Below are 20,097 nucleotides of genomic sequence, written 5' to 3' on the forward strand. Positions count from 1 at the left end.
AGCTTCATGTCCACATCCTGGTTCAAGCCTAACCCTAACTTCATGTCCATATCCTGGTTCAGCACTAACCCTAACTTCATGTCCACATCCTGGTTCAACCCTAACCCTAGCTTCATGTCCACATCCTGGTTCAAACTAACCCTAGCTTCATGTCCACATCCTGGTTCAACCCTAACCCTAGCTTCATGTCCACATCCTGGTTCAACCCTAACCCTAGCTTCATGTCCACATCCTGGTTCAAACTAACCCTAGCTTCATGTCCACATCCTGGTTCAACCCTAACCCTAGCTTCATGTCCTCATCCTGGTTCAACCCTAACCCTAGCTTCATGTCCACATCCTGGTTCAACCCTAACCCTAGCTTCATGTTCACATCCCGGTTTAACCCTAACCTCAACCCTAGCTTCATGTCCACATCCCGGTTTAACCCTAACCTCCACACAAGCTTCATGTCCAAATCCCGGTTTAACCCTAACCTCATCCCTAGCTTCATGTCCACGTCCCGGTTTAACCCTAACCTCATCCCTAGCTTCATATCCACATCCCGGTTTAACCCTAACCTCAACCCTAGCTTCATGTCCACATCCCGGTTTAACCCTAACCTCAACCCTAGCTTCATGTCCAAATCCCGGTTTAACCCTAACCTCATCACTAGCTTCATGTCCATGTCCCGGTTTAACCCAAACCTCAACCCTAGCTTCATGTCCACATCCCGGTTTAACCCTAACCTCAACCCTAGCTTCATATCCACATCCCGGTTTAACCCTAACCTCAACCCTAGCTTCATGTCCACATCCTGGTTCAAACTAAACCAGCTTCATGTCCACATCCTGGTTCAACTCTAACCCTAGCTTCATGACCACATCCTGGTTCAACCCTAACCCTAGCTTCATGTCCACATCCTGGTTCAACCCTAACCCTAGCTTCATGCCCACATCCTGGTTCAAACTAAACCTAGCTTCATGTCCACATCCCGGTTCAACCCTAACCCTAGCTTCATGTCCACATCCTGGTTCAAACTAACCCTAGCTTTATGTCCACATCCGGATTCAGCCCTAACCCTAGCTTCATGTCCACACCCTGGTTCAACCCTAACCCTAGCTTCATGTCTACATACTGGTTCAGCCCGAACCCTAACCGTATCTTCATGTTCACATCCTGGTTCAGCCCTAACCCTAACCATAGCTTCATGTCTACATCTTGGTTCAACCCTAACCCTAGCTTCATGTCCACATCCTGGTTAAACCCTAACCCTAGCTTCATGTCCACATCCTGGTTCAACCCTAACCCTAGCTTCATGTCCACATCCTGGTTCAAACTAACCCTAGCTTCATGTCCACATCCCGGTTTAACCCTAACCTCAACCCTAGCTTCATGTCCACATCCCGGTTTAACCCTAACCTCAACCCTAGCTTCATGTCCACATCCCGGTTTAACCCTAACCTCAACCCTAGCTTCATGTCCACATCCTGGTTCAAACTAAACCCAGCTTCATGTCCACATCCTGGTTCAACTCTAACCCTAGCTTCATGACCACATCCTGGTTCAAACTAACCCTAGCTTCATGTCCACATCCTGGTTCAGCCCTAACCCTAACCCTAGATTAATGTCTACATCTTGGTTCAACCCTAACCCTAGCTTCATGTCCACATGCTGGTTCAAACCTACCCTAGCTTCATGTCCACATCCTGGTTCAGCCCTAACCCTAACCCTAGCTTCATGTCCACATCCTGGTTCAAGCCTAACCCTAACTTCATGTCCATATCCTGGTTCAGCACTAACCCTAACTTCATGTCCACATCCTGGTTCAACCCTAACCCTAGCTTCATGTCCACATCCTGGTTCAACCCTAACCCTAGCTTCATGTCCACATCCTGGTTCAAACTAACCCTAGCTTCATGTCAACATCCTGGTTCAACCCTAACCCTAGCTTCATGTCCTCATCCTGGTTCAACCCTAACCCTAGCTTCATGTCCACATCCTGGTTCAACCCTAACCCTAGCTTCATGTCCACATCCTGGTTCAACCCTAACCCTAGCTTCATGTCCACATCCTGGTTCAAACTAACCCTAGCTTCATGTCCACATCCTGGCTCAACCCTAGCTTCATGTCCACATCCTGGTTCAGCCCTAACCCTATTTTCATGTCCACATCCTGGTTCAACCCTAACCCTAGCTTCATGTCCACATCCTGGTTCAACCCTAACCCTAGCTTCATGCCCACATCCTGGTTCAAACTAAACCTAGATTCATGTCCACATCCCGGTTCAACCCTAACCCTAGCTTCATGTCCACATCCTGGTTCAAACTAACCCTAGCTTTATGTCCAAAACCGGATTCAGCCCTAACCCTAGCTTCATGTCCACACCCTGGTTCAACCCTAACCCTAGCTTCATGTCTACATACTGGTTCAGCCCTAACCCTAACCGTATCTTCATGTTCACATCCTGGTTCAACCCTAACCCTAGCTTCATGTCTACATACTGGTTCAGCCCTAACCCTAACCGTATCTTCATGTTCACATCCTGGTTCAACCCTAACCCTAGCTTCATGTCCACATCCTGGTTCAACCCTAACCCTAGCTTCATGTCCACATCCTGGTTCAACCCTAACCCTAGCTTCATGTCCACATCCTGGTTCAAACTAACCCTAGCTTCATGTCCACATCCCGGTTTAACACTAACCTCAACCCTAGCTTCATGTCCACATCCCGGTTTAACCCTAACCTCAACCCTAGCTTCATGTCCACATCCCGGTTTAACCCTAACCTCAACCCTAGCTTCATGTCCACATCCTGGTTCAAACTAAACCCAGCTTCATGTCCACATCCTGGTTCAACTCTAACCCTAGCTTCATGACCACATCCTGGTTCAACCCTAACCCTAGCTTCATGTCCACATCCTGGTTCAACCCTAACCCTAGCTTCATGCCCACATCCTGGTTCAAACTAAACCTAGCTTCATGTCTACATCCCGGTTCAACCCTAACCCTAGCTTCATGTCCACATCCTGGTTCAATATAACCCTAGCTTTATGTCCACATCCGGATTCAGCCCTAACCCTAGCTTCATGTCCACATCCTGGTTCAACCCTAACCCTAGCTTCATGTCTACATACTGGTTCAGCCCTAACCCTAACCTTAGCTTCATGTTCACATCCTGGTTCAACCCTAACCCTAGCTTCATGTCTACATCCTGGTTCAGCCCTAACCCAAACCTTAGCTTCATGTCTACATCTTGGTTCAACCCTAACCCTAGCTTCATGTCCACATCCTGGTTCAACCCTAACCCTAGCTTCATGTCCACATCCTAGTTCAACCCTAACCCTAGCTTCATGTCCACATCCTGGTTCAAACTAACCCTAGCTTCATGTCCACATCCCGGTTTAACCCTAACCTCAACCCTAGCTTCATGTCCACATCCCGGTTTAACCCTAACCTCAACCCTAGCTTCATGTCCACATCCCGGTTTAACCCTAACCTCAACCCAAGCTTCATGTCCACATACTGGTTCAAACTAACCCTAGCTTCATGTCCACATCCTGGTTCAGCCCTAACCCTAACCCTAGATTAATGTCTACATCTTGGTTCAACCCTAACCCTAGCTTCATGTCCACATGCTGGTTCAAACCTAACCTAGCTCCATGTCCACATCCTGGTTCAGCCCTAACCCTAACCCTAGCTTCATGTCCACATCCTGGTTCAAGCCTAACCCTAACTTCATGTCCATATCCTGGTTCAGCACTAACCCTAACTTCATGTCCACATCCTGGTTCAACCCTAACCCTAGCTTCATGTCCACATCCTGGTTCAAACTAACCCTAGCTTCATGTCCACATCCTGGTTCAACCCTAACCCTAGCTTCATGTCCACATCCTGGTTCAACCCTAACCCTAGCTTCATGTCCACATCCTGGTTCAAACTAACCCTAGCTTCATGTCCACATCCTGGTTCAACCCTAACCCTAGCTTCATGTCCTCATCCTGGTTCAACCCTAACCCTAGCTTCATGTCCACATCCTGGTTCAACCCTAACCCTAGCTTCATGTTCACATTCCGGTTTAACCCTAACCTCAACCCTAGCTTCATGTCCACATCCCGGTTTAACCCTAACCTCATCCCTAGCTTCATGTCCACGTCCCGGTTTAACCCTAACCTCATCCCTAGCTTCATATCCACATCCCGGTTTAACCCTAACCTCAACCCTAGCTTCATGTCCACATCCCGGTTTAACCCTAACCTCAACCCTAGCTTCATGTCCAAATCCCGGTTTAACCCTAACCTCATCACTAGCTTCATGTCCATGTCCCGGTTTAACCCAAACCTCAACCCTAGCTTCATGTCCACATCCCGGTTTAACCCTAACCTCAACCCTAGCTTCATATCCACATCCCGGTTTAACCCTAACCTCAACCCTAGCTTCATGTCCACATCCTGGTTCAAACTAAACCAGCTTCATGTCCACATCCTGGTTCAACTCTAACCCTAGCTTCATGACCACATCCTGGTTCAACCCTAACCCTAGCTTCATGTCCACATCCTGGTTCAACCCTAACCCTAGCTTCATGCCCACATCCTGGTTCAAACTAAACCTAGCTTCATGTCCACATCCCGGTTCAACCCTAACCCTAGCTTCATGTCCACATCCTGGTTCAAACTAACCCTAGCTTTATGTCCACATCCGGATTCAGCCCTAACCCTAGCTTCATGTCCACACCCTGGTTCAACCCTAACCCTAGCTTCATGTCTACATACTGGTTCAGCCCTAACCCTAACCGTATCTTCATGTTCACATCCTGGTTCAACCCTAACCCTAGCTTCATGTCTACATCCTGGTTCAGCCCTAACCCTAACCATAGCTTCATGTCTACATCTTGGTTCAACCCTAACCCTAGCTTCATGTCCACATCCTGGTTCAACCCTAACCCTAGCTTCATGTCCACATCCTGGTTCAACCCTAACCCTAGCTTCATGTCCACATCCTGGTTCAAACTAACCCTAGCTTCATGTCCACATCCCGGTTTAACCCTAACCTCAACCCTAGCTTCATGTCCACATCCCGGTTTAACCCTAACCTCAACCCTAGCTTCATGTCCACATCCCGGTTTAACCCTAACCTCAACCCTAGCTTCATGTCCACATACTGGTTCAAACTAACCCTAGCTTCATGTCCACATCCTGGTTCAGCCCTAACCCTAACCCTAGATTAATGTCTACATCTTGGTTCAACCCTAACCCTAGCTTCATGTCCACATGCTGGTTCAAACCTACCCTAGCTTCATGTCCACATCCTGGTTCAGCCCTAACCCTAACCCTAGCTTCATGTCCACATCCTGGTTCAAGCCTAACCCTAACTTCATGTCCATATCCTGGTTCAGCACTAACCCTAACTTCATGTCCACATCCTGGTTCAGCCCTAACCCTAACCCTAGCTTCATGTCCACATCCTGGTTCAAGCCTAACCCTAACTTCATGTCCATATCCTGGTTCAGCACTAACCCTAACTTCATGTCCACATCCTGGTTCAACCCTAACCCTAGCTTCATGTCCACATCCTGGTTCAACCCTAACCCTAGCTTCATGTCCACATCCTGGTTCAAACTAACCCTAACTTCATGTCCACATCCTGGTTCAACCCTAACCCTAGCTTCATGTCCACATCCTGGTTCAACCCTAACCCTAGCTTCATGTCCACATCCTGGTTCAAACTAACCCTAGCTTCATGTCCACATCCTGGCTCAACCCTAGCTTCATGTCCACATCCTGGTTCAGCCCTAACCCTATTTTCATGTCCACATCCTGGTTCAACCCTAACCCTAGCTTCATGTCCACATCCTGGTTCAACCCTAACCCTAGCTTCATGTCCACATCCTGGTTCAACCCTAACCCTAGCTTCATGTCCACATTCTGGTTCAAACTAACCCTAGCTTTATGTCCACATCCTGGTTCAAACTAACCCTAGCTTCAAGTCCACATCCCAATTCAACCCTAACCCTAGCACAACCCCAACCCTAGCTTCATGTCCACATCCTGGTTCAGCCCTAACCCTAGCTTCATGTCCACATCCTGGTTCAAACTAACCCTAGCTTCATGTCCACATCCTGGTTCAAACATAACCCTAGCTTCATGTCCACATCCTGGTTCAGCCCTAACCCTAACCCTAGCTTCATGTCCACATCCTGGGTCAAACTAACACTAGCTTCATGTCCACATCCTGGTTCAAACTAACCCTAGCTTCATGTCCACATCCTGATTCAGCCCTAACCCTAGCTCCATGTCCACATCCTGGTTTAACCCTAACCTCAACCCTAGCTTCATGTCCACATCCTGGTTCAGCCCTAACCCTAACCGTAGCTTCATATCCACATCCTGGTTCAAGCCTAACCCTAACTTCATGTCCATATCCTGGTTAAGCACTAACCCTAACTTCATGTCCACATCCTGGTTCAAGCCTAACCCTAACTTCATGTCCATATCCTGGTTCAGCACTAACCCTAAATTCATGTCCACATCCTGGTTCAAACTAACCCTAGCTTCATGTCCACATCCTGGTTCAACCTAACCCTAGCTTCATGTCCACATCCTGGTTCAACCCTAACCCTAGCTTCATGTCCACATCCTGGTTCAAACTAACCCTAGCTTCATGTCCACATCCTGGTTCAACCCTAGCTTCATGTCCACATCCTGGTTCAACCCTAACCCTAGCTTCATGTCCACATCCTGGTTCAAACTAACCCTAGCTTTATGTCCACATCCTGATTCAGCCCTAACCCTAGCTTCATGTCCACATCCCGGTTTAACCCTAACCTCAACCCTAGCTTCATGTCCACATCCCGGTTTAACCCTAACCTCAACCCTAGCTTCATGTCCACATCCCGGTTTAACCCTAACCTCAACCCTAGCTTCATGTCCACATCCCGGTTTAACCCTAACCTCAACCCAAGCTTCATGTCCACATACTGGTTCAAACTAACCCTAGCTTCATGTCCACATCCTGGTTCAGCCCTAACCCTAACCCTAGATTAATGTCTACATCTTGGTTCAACCCTAACCCTAGCTTCATGTCCACATGCTGGTTCAAACCTAACCTAGCTCCATGTCCACATCCTGGTTCAGCCCTAACCCTAACCCTAGCTTCATGTCCACATCCTGGTTCAAGCCTAACCCTAACTTCATGTCCATATCCTGGTTCAGCACTAACCCTAACTTCATGTCCACATCCTGGTTCAACCCTAACCCTAGCTTCATGTCCACATCCTGGTTCAAACTAACCCTAGCTTCATGTCCACATCCTGGTTCAAACTTACCCTAGCTTCATGTCCACATCCTGGTTCAACCCTAACCCTAGCTTCATGTCCTCATCCTGGTTCAACCCTAACCCTAGCTTCATGTCCACATCCTGGTTCAACCCTAACCCTAGCTTCATGTTCACATCCCGGTTTAACCCTAACCTCAACCCTAGCTTCATGTCCACATCCCGGTTTAACCCTAACCTCATCCCTAGCTTCATGTCCACGTCCCGGTTTAACCCTAACCTCATCCCTAGCTTCATATCCACATCCCGGTTTAACCCTAACCTCAACCCTAGCTTCATGTCCACATCCCGGTTTAACCCTAACCTCAACCCTAGCTTCATGTCCAAATCCCGGTTTAACCCTAACCTCATCACTAGCTTCATGTCCATGTCCCGGTTTAACCCAAACCTCAACCCTAGCTTCATGTCCACATCCCGGTTTAACCCTAACCTCAACCCTAGCTTCATATCCACATCCCGGTTTAACCCTAACCTCAACCCTAGCTTCATGTCCACATCCTGGTTCAAACTAAACCAGCTTCATGTCCACATCCTGGTTCAACTCTAACCCTAGCTTCATGACCACATCCTGGTTCAACCCTAACCCTAGCTTCATGTCCACATCCTGGTTCAACCCTAACCCTAGCTTCATGCCCACATCCTGGTTCAAACTAAACCTAGCTTCATGTCCACATCCCGGTTCAACCCTAACCCTAGCTTCATGTCCACATCCTGGTTCAAACTAACCCTAGCTTTATGTCCACATCCGGATTCAGCCCTAACCCTAGCTTCATGTCCACACCCTGGTTCAACCCTAACCCTAGCTTCATGTCTACATACTGGTTCAGCCCTAACCCTAACCGTATCTTCATGTTCACATCCTGGTTCAACCCTAACCCTAGCTTCATGTCTACATCCTGGTTCAGCCCTAACCCTAACCATAGCTTCATGTCTACATCTTGATTCAACCCTAACCCTAGCTTCATGTCCACATCCTGGTTCAACCCTAACCCTAGCTTCATGTCCACATCCTGGTTCAACCCTAACCCTAGCTTCATGTCCACATCCTGGTTCAAACTAACCCTAGCTTCATGTCCACATCCCGGTTTAACCCTAACCTCAACCCTAGCTTCATGTCCACATCCCGGTTTAACCCTAACCTCAACCCTAGCTTCATGTCCACATCCCGGTTTAACCCTAACCTCAACCCTAGCTTCATGTCCACATACTGGTTCAAACTAACCCTAGCTTCATGTCCACATCCTGGTTCAGCCCTAACCCTAACCCTAGATTAATGTCTACATCTTGGTTCAACCCTAACCCTAGCTTCATGTCCACATGCTGGTTCAAACCTACCCTAGCTTCATGTCCACATCCTGGTTCAGCCCTAACCCTAACCCTAGCTTCATGTCCACATCCTGGTTCAAGCCTAACCCTAACTTCATGTCCATATCCTGGTTCAGCACTAACCCTAACTTCATGTCCACATCCTGGTTCAACCCTAACCCTAGCTTCATGTCCACATCCTGGTTCAAACTAACCCTAGCTGCATGTCCACATCCTGGTTCAACCCTAACCCTAGCTTCATGTCCACATCCTGGTTCAACCCTAACCCTAGCTTCATGTCCACATCCTGGTTCAAACTAACCCTAGCTTCATGTCCACATCCTGGTTCAACCCTAACCCTAGCTTCATGTCCTCATCCTGGTTCAAGCCTAACCCTAACTTCATGTCCATATCCTGGTTCAGCACTAACCCTAACTTCATGTCCACATCCTGGTTCAACCCTAACCCTAGCTTCATGTCCACATCCTGGTTCAACCCTAACCCTAGCTTCATGTCCACATCCTGGTTCAAACTAACCCTAACTTCATGTCCACATCCTGGTTCAACCCTAACCCTAGCTTCATGTCCACATCCTGGTTCAACCCTAACCCTAGCTTCATGTCCACATCCTGGTTCAAACTAACCCTAGCTTCATGTCCACATCCTGGCTCAACCCTAGCTTCATGTCCACATCCTGGTTCAGCCCTAACCCTATTTTCATGTCCACATCCTGGTTCAACCCTAACCCTAGCTTCATGTCCACATCCTGGTTCAACCCTAACCCTAGCTTCATGTCCACATCCTGGTTCAACCCTAACCCTAGCTTCATGTCCACATTCTGGTTCAAACTAACCCTAGCTTTATGTCCACATCCTGGTTCAAACTAACCCTAGCTTCAAGTCCACATCCCAATTCAACCCTAACCCTAGCACAACCCCAACCCTAGCTTCATGTCCACATCCTGGTTCAGCCCTAACCCTAGCTTCATGTCCACATCCTGGTTCAAACTAACCCTAGCTTCATGTCCACATCCTGGTTCAAACTAACCCTAGCTTCATGTCCACATCCTGGTTCAGCCCTAACCAAACTTCATATACACATCCTGGTTCAAACTAAACCTAGCTTCATGTCCACATCCCAGTTCAATCCTAACCCTAGCTTCATGTCCACATCCTGGTTCAAAATAACCCTAGCTTCATGTTTACATCCTGGTTCAACCATAACCCTAGCTTCATGTCCACATCCTGGTTCAGCCCTAACCCTAACCCTAGCTTCATGTCCACATCCTGGGTCAAACTAACACTAGCTTCATGTCCACATCCTGGTTCAAACTAACCCTAGCTTCATGTCCACATCCTGATTCAGCCCTAACCCTAGCTCCATGTCCACATCCTGGTTTAACCCTAACCTCAACCCTAGCTTCATGTCCACATCCTGGTTCAGCCCTAACCCTAACCGTAGCTTCATATCCACATCCTGGTTCAAGCCTAACCCTAACTTCATGTCCATATCCTGGTTAAGCACTAACCCTAACTTCATGTCCACATCCTGGTTCAAGCCTAACCCTAACTTCATGTCCATATCCTGGTTCAGCACTAACCCTAAATTCATGTCCACATCCTGGTTCAAACTAACCCTAGCTTCATGTCCACATCCTGGTTCAACCTAACCCTAGCTTCATGTCCACATCCTGGTTCAACCCTAACCCTAGCTTCATGTCCACATCCTGGTTCAAACTAACCCTAGCTTCATGTCCACATCCTGGTTCAACCCTAGCTTCATGTCCACATCCTGGTTCAACCCTAACCCTAGCTTCATGTCCACATCCTGGTTCAAACTAACCCTAGCTTTATGTCCACATCCTGATTCAGCCCTAACCCTAGCTTCATGTCCACATCCTGGTTCAACCCTAAACCTAGCTTCATGTCTACATCCTGGTTCAGCCCTAACCCTAGCTTCATGTGTACATCTTGGTTCAACCCTAACCCTATCTTCATGTCCACATCCTGGTTCAACCCTAACCCTAGCTTCATGTCCACATCCTGGTTCAACCCTAACCCTAGCTTCATGTCCACATCCTGGTTCAACCCTAACCCAACTTCATGTACAAATCCTGGTTCAAACTAACCCTAACTTCATGTCCACATCCCAATTCAACCCTAACCCTAGCACAACCCCAACCCTAGCTTCATGTCCACATCCTGGTTCAAACTAACCCTAGCTTCATGTCCACATCCTGGTTCAGCCCTAACCCAACTTCATGTACACATCCTGGTTCAAACTAACCCTAACTTCATGTCCACATCCCAGTTCAATCCTAACCCTAGCTTCATGTCCACATCCTGGTTCAAAATAACCCTAGCTTCATGTCCACATCCTGGTTCAAACTAACCCTAGCTTCAAGTCCACATCCCATTTCAACCCTAACCCTAGCACAACCCCAATCCTAGCTTCATGTCCACATCCTGGTTCAAACTAACCCTAGCTTCATGTCCACATCCTGGTTCAGCCCTAGCCCAACTTCATGTCCACATCCTGGTTCAAACTAACCCTAGCTTCATGTCCACATCCCAGTTCAATCCTAACCCTAGCAGTGGTAACATCTCACCTGCCACCAGCGGTATGTGTCGTCAGTCAGCAGGCTGTTCCTCCTTGACATCAGAGGTTGGACAGACAGGTTGAACCTCTCAGTGAACCAGGGGTCGTCCTCCAGCTCGGTCATACACTGTCGACAGCCACACTGGCCCTTAGAGAAGAAGCTGTCCGACTTGCGGATGGCGTATTTGAAGAAGTACAGAGAGGGATCTCTCAACGTGTAACTGAAGAGGAACGTGGTGAAAGTTACAATGCATGAAAACACAGTAAATGCCCTGATCTTCCTCCACTTCGATAGAGACATGGTGTAGTGGTAGATTAAAAACTTAGTTGTCTGGGAGGTGGAAGGAAGGGAAAAACAGAGAAAACTTATTGAAAATTCCAATTTCCAAGTGATGTCTGAGAATATTTCCTCCCCTGGAGATTTCGTGGCTCTAACAGGCTGAATGCCGGGTTCCTCTGATGAACAGAAACAGTCCCTGTCTTCCTCATCACAATTACAGGCTCCTCTTCACTCTGTTGGAAAACAACAACATCTCAGAGTAAAAAAGCTGACCAGAATACAAGTTCCTTATATTTTGAAGGGAAAGCCTTGGCATTCTGTAGAAAAAAATGTTCGGTCAGACAAAAATCACATAGATGAGGAATCCTTGTGTATGTCCATGACACGTCTGCTGAACAATAACACCGTAATTAAATGGTGGTACACAATCCAGGATGGTCCTGTCAACTTAACGATGGCCGAGTAAATGCATCCAGCTGCTCTTCTGCTGTTGACAGTGTGAGGTCAGTGAGTTGTGCATCTAGCATTCACTGCCTGTCCATTCAATCATTTCCCTAGACAGCAAACAAACAGGAGACATGAATGCAAATACAAACACCGCCGAGTAAATGAATGATCATATGTGATAAAAAAAATTCCCTTCAACAGCTTTCAACTTCCAGTATTCCCAGAACCAACTCTAGCTTTATACTAAAAACAGAAAAGCAGGAAGACCCCCTGGGATCTATTTCTACATGAAAGGACATCAGAGCTCCACCATCCAGCAGAAAGGTCCGGGTTTACTGTTAAATGCACAGAAACACAGAACATTTCACCGTATTGTTCACATTCAGCCAAGGCAAGTCTATGGCCATTCTCCACAACGAAAACGCTCTTGACAAATTATAGGCCAAGGTGATAAAATTAGGATTTAGCCCACAAACATACTAACGTCACCTTTTTTCTCTTTACAATCTGTGGCATGTCAATTTAGCACAGATCTCCAAAAGGACACAAGACACCAGAGGTTGGGGTGTTTTTTTGATGGTGTCAAGAATTAACAAAAATGTAAGAGAAAGGAACAGACTTGAATGTAACACTTAACTAGTTGTCTTGAATGCAGCTTCCTAGCAATTTAACAAGCAGTAGCTGCTAACTATTGCCAATCAGCCTCAAAGACCGTTTGCAACACTTAACTAGTTGTCTTGAACGTAACTCCTCAAACAAGTTCCAGCTGCTACTAACTGCTAATCTGCCTCAATACCTATTCTCACTTTCCTTAAGCCCCTAGAGTCGATTGTCGCACTGGTGCAATCTTCTACCCCCAAACCCTAAGACTGCAGAACAATTTATCAAATGGCCACCCGGACTATTTACATTGACCCCCCCATTGGTTAAGAGCTTGAAAGTAAGCATTTCACAGTAAGGTGAAACACCTGTTGTATTCAGCGCATGTGACAAATACATTCTGATTTGATTAAGTAACATAATAAAAAAATCCCCATCAAAATCCGTAAATTTAAGCTAGAGATGTCTAGCAGAGCTAGACCGGTGTTTGTCAGACTATGAGACGTCCCCAAAATCAGTCTTCTCACAAAAAAGTCTGTGACGTCCGTACAGGTTGACCTACAAACTATTATGACTACTCTATGGACATGGAGATGCTCTACAACCCCCACAAGTGTCACGGGACTCATCTGAAAGTAACTGGTACGGAAGTATGAAGGTAGTTTTGTGCCAACCCCAAAAAGGGGTTAAATATGTGTATATAAAAAAGGAAACTAATTTCCTGAGCTTTCTTATATCTCCTAGATATAGGTCAGACACTTCAAAACCTTGTTTCTTATGATACATTTTTTGACAAAGTTTTTTGTAATTTATGAATGTGTTGTTCGATGTGTTTCTCTGGGCTATTGTAGTTCAGGCCATATAGTAGTAAAGCCCCCCCCCCCCCCCCCCCCCCCCCAACGGCTTAGTCCTTTAAGAATTAATCACCACTACCATCCTACTTTAATCTGACGAGTCATTCCTCCTGTTTTGTGTCACATCCCTTCCCCCCCCTTTCCCCACCTCCTTTCTCATTTTACTTATGTTGCCTTTACCACACCAGCCTAACTACCACGGCCTGACAGTGATGTCTACCTGAGACTCCAAGCCAAACCCTACAGAGTCAGCCCCTCTGGATCCTTCATCCGTAGCCCTCAACTTCATCCAGTTCATTTTCATTTCCCCACTGAATCCTCATTCTCACATCCATTCCATTTCCTTAATAAATATTCTAAACCCATTTCACGTCTGGTCCTTAAACTCGTGAAATGAGGAATCGACCAGGAAACCCTGGTTCTGCCCTGCAGGGAGAGACGGGGGACCAGTGGTGGTGAAGGGTGTCTGGGTGTCAGGCTGTGTGCGCAACTGGTCAACTGGAGTCAGGTGCAGGAGAGCAGAGATGAGTGAACAGGCACACTGTAATTGGCAGAAGCAAAACAGTCGGACGCAACAGCGTCACAACACTCCAGCCAAAGGCAAAAGCGAATTGCGCACTTAGTCACACAAAATAATGTACAACAATACAATACCACGTGTTCAAAACAATACCCGGATAAAAACAGTCTGACGCATCACACAAATAAACGTAACGAACAATTACACACACAGACATGGGGGGAACAGAGGATAATATACACATAGAGTGATGAGGGGATGCAAACCAGGTGTGCGGGAAAACAAGACAAAACAAATGGAAAATGAAAGGTGGAGCGGCGATGGCTAGAAGACCGGTGACGTCGACCGCCGAGCGCCGCCCGAACAAGGAGAGGAGCCGACTTCGGCGGGAGTCGTGACAGTACCCCCTCCCTGACGCGCGGCTTGGGGACGACCCGGAGGGCGAGGCGAAGGGCGATCCAGCCGGAGACGGTGGAACTCCTGCAGCATTGAAAGGTCCAACATGTCCTCCACCGGAACCCAACACCTCTCCTCCGGACCGTAGCCCTCACACTCCACAAGGTACTGAAGGCCCCTCGCCCGACGCCTTGAATCCAGTATGGAGCGAACAGAGTACGCTGGGGTCCCCTCGTTGTCCAGAGGAGGCGGAGGAACCTCCCGCACCACAGACTCCTGGAGTGGACCAGCCACCACTGGCCCGAGGAGAGACACATGGAACGAGGGGTTAATATAGTAATTGGGGGGAAGCTGTAACCTGTAACCAACCTCGTTCACTCACTTCCGGCCTTTAAATGGCCCCACAAACCGTGGGCTCAGCATCCGGCAGGGCAGGCGGAGGGGCAGGTTTCGGGTTGAGAGCCAGACCCGGTCCGCACCGGGTCCTCACTACGGTGTGAGTCTGCGCTGATTTTCTGGGTGGCATCCCATGTCTCCTCCGCACGCTTGAACCAGTCGTCCACTGCAGGAGCCTCGGTCTGACTCTGATGCCAAGGCGCCAGAACCGGCTGGTACCCCAGTACGCACTGGAAGGGGGAGAGGTTAGTGGAGGAGTGGCGGAGTGAATTCTGAGCCATCTCGGCCCAGGGCACAAACTCTGCCCACTCCCCCGGCCGGTCCTGGCAATAAGACCGCAGAAACCTGCCCACATCCTGGTTCACTCTCTCCACCTGCCCATTACTCTCGGGATGAAACTCCAAGGTAAGGCTGATCGAGACCTCCAGACGTTTCATGAACGCCCTCCAGATCCTCGAAGTGAACTAGGGACCTCGATCAGAGACTATATCCTCAGGTACCCCGTTGTACCGGAAGACGTGCGTAAACAAGGCCTCCACAGTCTGTAGGAGACCGGGCAGAGGGAGGAGATGGCAGGACTTAGAGAAACGATCCACAATGACCAGGATTGTGGTGTTACCCTGTGAGGGGGGACGTCGGTAAGAAAATCCACCGACAGGTGCGACCAAGGCCGTTGTGGAACAGGTAAGGGATGGAGCTTACCTCTGGGCAGGTGCCTAGGAGCCTTACACTGGGCGCACACGAGCAGGAGGAAACAAACCCTTACGTCCTTAGCCAAGGTGGGCCACCAGTACTTCCCACTCAAACAGCGCACCTTTCGACCGATCCCAGGATGACCAGAGGAGGGTGAAGTGTGGGCTCAGTAGATCAACCGGTCACGGACAGCAGACGGAACATACAGACACCCAGCGGGACACTGGAGGGTAGCAGGCTCTGCACGTAACGCCTGCTCAATGTCCGCGACCAGCTCCCACACTACTGGCGCTACCAGGCAGGAGGCCGGGAGTACGGGAGTATGATCCATGGGCCGCTTCTCTGTGTCATACAGCCGGGACAGTGTGTCTGCCTTCACATTTTGGGAACCTGGTGTGTAGGAAAGGGTGAACACAAAACGGGTAAAAAACCTGGCCCACCTTGCCTGACGAGGATCAATCTCCTCGCTGCCCGGATGTACTCCAGGTTGCGGTGGTCAGTCCAGATGAGAAAAGGGTGTTTAGCCCCCTCAAGCCAATGTCTCCACGCCTTCAAAGCCTTAACCAGAGCCAACAGCTCCCGGTCCCCCACATCATAGTTTCGCTCCGCCGGGCTGAGCTTCCTCGAGAAGAAGGCACAGGGGCAGAGCTTCGGTGGCGTGCCCGAGCACTGAGAAGGCATGGCTCCTAACCCAGCCTTGGACGCGTCCACCTCCACTATGAACGCCAAAGAAGGATCCGGATGGGCCAGCACGGGAGTCGAGGTAAACAGAGCCCTTAGGTGACCAAAAGCCCTGTCCGCCTCAGCCGACCACTGCAAATGTACCGTACACCCCTTCAGCAGTGAGGTAATGGGAGCCGCTACCTGGCCAGAACCCCGGATAAACCTCCAGTAGTAATTGGCAAACCCTAAAAACCGCTGCACCTCCTTTACCGTGGTGGGAATCGGCCAATTACGCACGGCTGAAATGCAGTCACTCTCCATCTCCACCCCTGAGGTGGAAATGCGGTACCCTGGGAAGGAGACGGACTGCTGTAAGAATAGGCATTTCTCATTCTTGACGTACAGGTCATGCTCCAACAGTCGCTCAAGCACCCTGCGCACCAGGGACACATGCTCGGCTCATGCAGCGGAGTATATCAGAATGTCATCAATATACACCATTACACCCAGCCTGTGCAGGTCCCTGAAAATCTTGTCTACAAAGGCTTTGAAGACTGATGGAGCATTCATCAAACCGTACGGCATGACGAGGTATTCATAGTGCTCCGAGGTAGTACTGAATGCCGTCTTCCACTCTTCTCCCTCCCAGATACGCACCAGGTTGTACTCGCTCCTGAGATATAGTTTGGTGAAGAAGCGCGCCCTGTGCATTGACTCGATCGCTGTGGCTATGAGAGGTGGCGGGTAACTGTACCTCACAGTGATCCTGTTTAGGCCTCGATAGTCAATACATGGGCGCAAACCTCCCTCCTTCTTCTTCACAAAAAAGAAACTTGAGGAGGCGGGTGAAGTGGAGGGCCGAATGTACCCCTGACTCAGGGATTCGGAGGCATATGTTTCCATAGCCGCCGTCTCCGCCTGTGACAGGGGATACACGTGACTCCTGGGAAGTGCTGCGTCTACCAGGAGATTTATCGCACAATCCCCCCCACGATGGGGTGGTAATTGAGTCGCCCTCTTTTTAGAGAAGGTGAGAGCCAATCGGAATATTCGAGGGGAATGCGTACGGTGGAGATCTGGTATGGACTTTCCACCGTAGTAGCACCAACAGAAGCCCCTAAATACCTCCCCGAGCACTCACGCGACCACCCCCTGAGAGCCTTCTGTTGCCATTAAATGGTGGGGTTATGACGAGCTAACCAGGGAAGGCCTAGTACCACAGGAAATGCAGGAGAGTCAATGAGGAAGAGACTTATTCTCTCCTTGTTACGCCCCCTGCGTCACCATGCCCAGGGGAGTGGTGGCCTCCATAATCAACCCGGACCCTAATGGTCGACTGTCCAGAGCATGAACTGGGAAAGGCCTAACCACTGGAACAATAGGGATCCCTAACCTCTGGGCGAATGCTCTATCGATAAAATTCCCAATTCTATCGATAAAATTCCCAAATTCCCATTCCGCGCCTGAATCAACGAGCGCCTTATGCTGGGAATGCGGGGAAAACTCAGGAAAGTAAACATGCACAAACAGGGGTACAACAGAGGGCTCTGGATGAGAGTGGTGCAGGCTCACCTGGGGTGACGCCAGAGTGCCCTGCCTGCTGCCTTGACCCCAGAGGAACCAACCCGGCACCGACCGGCAGTGTGACCTCTGTGGCCACAGATGGTGCACGTGAAAGCCCCACCTCCGGCCTCCCTGAGCTCAGCACCTCCCAGCTCCATAGGCACCGGAGCGGTGGTGCTGGGAGAGGGAACCGACAGAGCCCTCTCTGGACGTCCGCGGGTGACCAGCAGGTTATCCAACCGAATGGACAGGTCTACCAGCTGGTTGAAAGTGAGGGTGGTATCCCTGCAGGCCAACTCCCGACGAACATCCTTGCACAGGCTGCAGCGGTAGTGGTCGATAAGGGCCCTGTCGTACCATCTCGAGGCTGTGTGGGAGGGATCGTGATTGCTCTGTGGATGGTTTAGTCTGAGAAAAACATCACACTCTCATAAAGTAACTGAACTAAATGACTATCGCGACAGCACTCACTTCTGTCATCATGAAGTGCTTTGAGAGGCTAGTCACCTCCACCTTACCTGACACCCTAGACCCACTGCCATTTGCATACAGCCCCAATAGATCCATGGATTATGCATATGCCATCGCAATGCACACTGCCCTATCCCATCTGGACAAGAGGAATACCTATGTAAAAATGATGTTCATTGACTACAGTTCAGCCTTCAACACCATAGTACCCTCCAAGCTCATCATTAAGCTCGGGGCCATGGGTCTGAACCCATCCCTGTGCAACTGTGTCCTGGACTTCCTGATGTGCCGTCCCCCCAGGTGGTGAAGGTAGGAAACCACACCTACACTATGCTGATCCTCAACACAGGGGCTCCACAAGAGTGCATGCTTAGCCCCCTCCTGTACTCCCTGTTCACCCATAACTGTGTGGACACGCATGCCTCCATCGCAATCATCAAGTTTGTAGACGATACAACAGTAGTAGGCCTTATTACCAACAACGACGAGACAGCATACATGGAAGAGGTGATAGCCCTGGTGGAGTGGTGCCAGGAAAATAACCTCTTCCTCAACATCAACAAAACAGGAGCTGACTTCAGGAGACAGCAGGGGGAGAACGCCCCCATCCACATTGACAGGGCTGCAGTGGAGAAGGTAAAAATCTTCAAGTCCCTCGGCGTACAAATCACTGACAATCTGAAATAGTCCACCCACACAGACAGTGTGGTGAAGAAGACGCAACAGTGCCTCTTCAACCTCAAGAGGCTGAAGAAATTTGGCTTGGGCCCTAAGACCCTCACACATTTTTACACCATTGAGAGCATCCTGTCAGGCTGTATCACCACCTGGTACGGCTACAACGCATCACCGGGAGCACCCTGCCTGCCCTGAAGGACATCTACAGTACCCGGTGTCACAGGAAGATCATCACCTCAACCACCCGAGCCATGGCCTGTTCACCTCGCTATCATCCAGAAGGTGAGGTCAGTACAGGTGCATCAAAGTTGGGACAGAGAAACTGAAAAACAGCTTCTATCTCAAGGCCATCAGAATATTAAATAGCCATCACTAGCCGGCCTTCACCCAGTACCCTGCCCTGAACTTAGTCACTGTCACTAGCCAGCTTCCACCCGGTCACTCAACCCTGAACCTTAGAGGCTGCTGTCCTATGTACATAGATATGGAACACTGGTCACTTGAATAATGTTTACATACTGTTTTACAAATTTCGTAGGTTTATACTGTATTCTAGTCAATGCCATCCTATTCAACCGTTGCTGTTCATATACTATTCCAGCCTATGTATTCTTCAGGTATAGTATATATTCTATCTACATATGGTCCATAATGTCTATACATCCCATCACATATATACTGTATACTGTGTGTATACACTATATATTTATAATCCGGACTCTGAAATTGCTCACCCTTAATATTTCTGTATTTCTTAATTCCATTATTTTACTTTTAGATTTGTTGTGTATTGTTAGATATTACTGCACTGTTGGAGATAGGAACACAACCATTTCGCTACACCCGCAATAACATCTGCTAAACATGTGTATGCGACCAATAACATTTGATTTGACAATCACAGCTGAACTGCAGGCCTCAGCGCATATCCACCTAAGGATTAAACAAGTCTTTGTAGGAAATATGTGTGTGTGTGTGTTAATGTGTGTGTGTGTGTGTGGTGGGGTTAATGGACACATTAATGTGAGAGGTGGTGTATTAAACTCAGGGAGTCCTTGGAGGCATAAGGCCAGGTACCGTAGATGACAGACTGAACAGACTGTATGCTATAACAGATGGTGGCTGGCTGTGTTTGACAATGGTGTGTGTCGTCTAGTTTCCTGACCTTGTCCTGCTGGAGGTTGGCAGTTTTGGATTGATGAAAGTTCCCAAAGCTGAAACAACAGAGCATCTGTGGCCTAAACTTCAGAGCATGAAGGAGGAAGGAAGGGAGGGGAGAGGGAGGAAGGAAGGGAGGGGGGAGGGAGGAAGAAAGGGAGGGAGG

General features: G+C 48.9%; 1 protein-coding gene across 3 annotated transcripts in view; it reads right to left on the reverse strand.

Annotated features, from left to right (window-relative positions):
• LOC110496379 (CMP-N-acetylneuraminate-beta-galactosamide-alpha-2,3-sialyltransferase 1) overlaps nucleotides 1-20,097 on the reverse strand; it is a 67,462-nt gene that overhangs the window by 26,306 nt on the left and 21,059 nt on the right. Inside the window, exon 2 of one of the 3 annotated variants that reach the window (XM_021572246.3) lies at nucleotides 11,223-12,046. The exons of 1 other annotated variant lie outside the window; for it this stretch is intronic. In XM_021572246.3, the coding sequence (XP_021427921.3) occupies nucleotides 11,223-11,513 (291 nt within the window). In that variant the 5' untranslated portion in view covers nucleotides 11,514-12,046. The remainder of the gene's footprint in view (nucleotides 1-11,222; nucleotides 12,047-20,097) is intronic. One more of the 3 variants, XM_021572247.3, reaches the window with a different exon arrangement.

The sequence above is a fragment of the Oncorhynchus mykiss genome, chromosome 18 (assembly GCF_057628025.1).
Source record: "Oncorhynchus mykiss isolate SJ-2025 chromosome 18, ASM5762802v1, whole genome shotgun sequence".
Classification (NCBI taxonomy): Eukaryota; Metazoa; Chordata; class Actinopteri; order Salmoniformes; family Salmonidae; genus Oncorhynchus; species Oncorhynchus mykiss.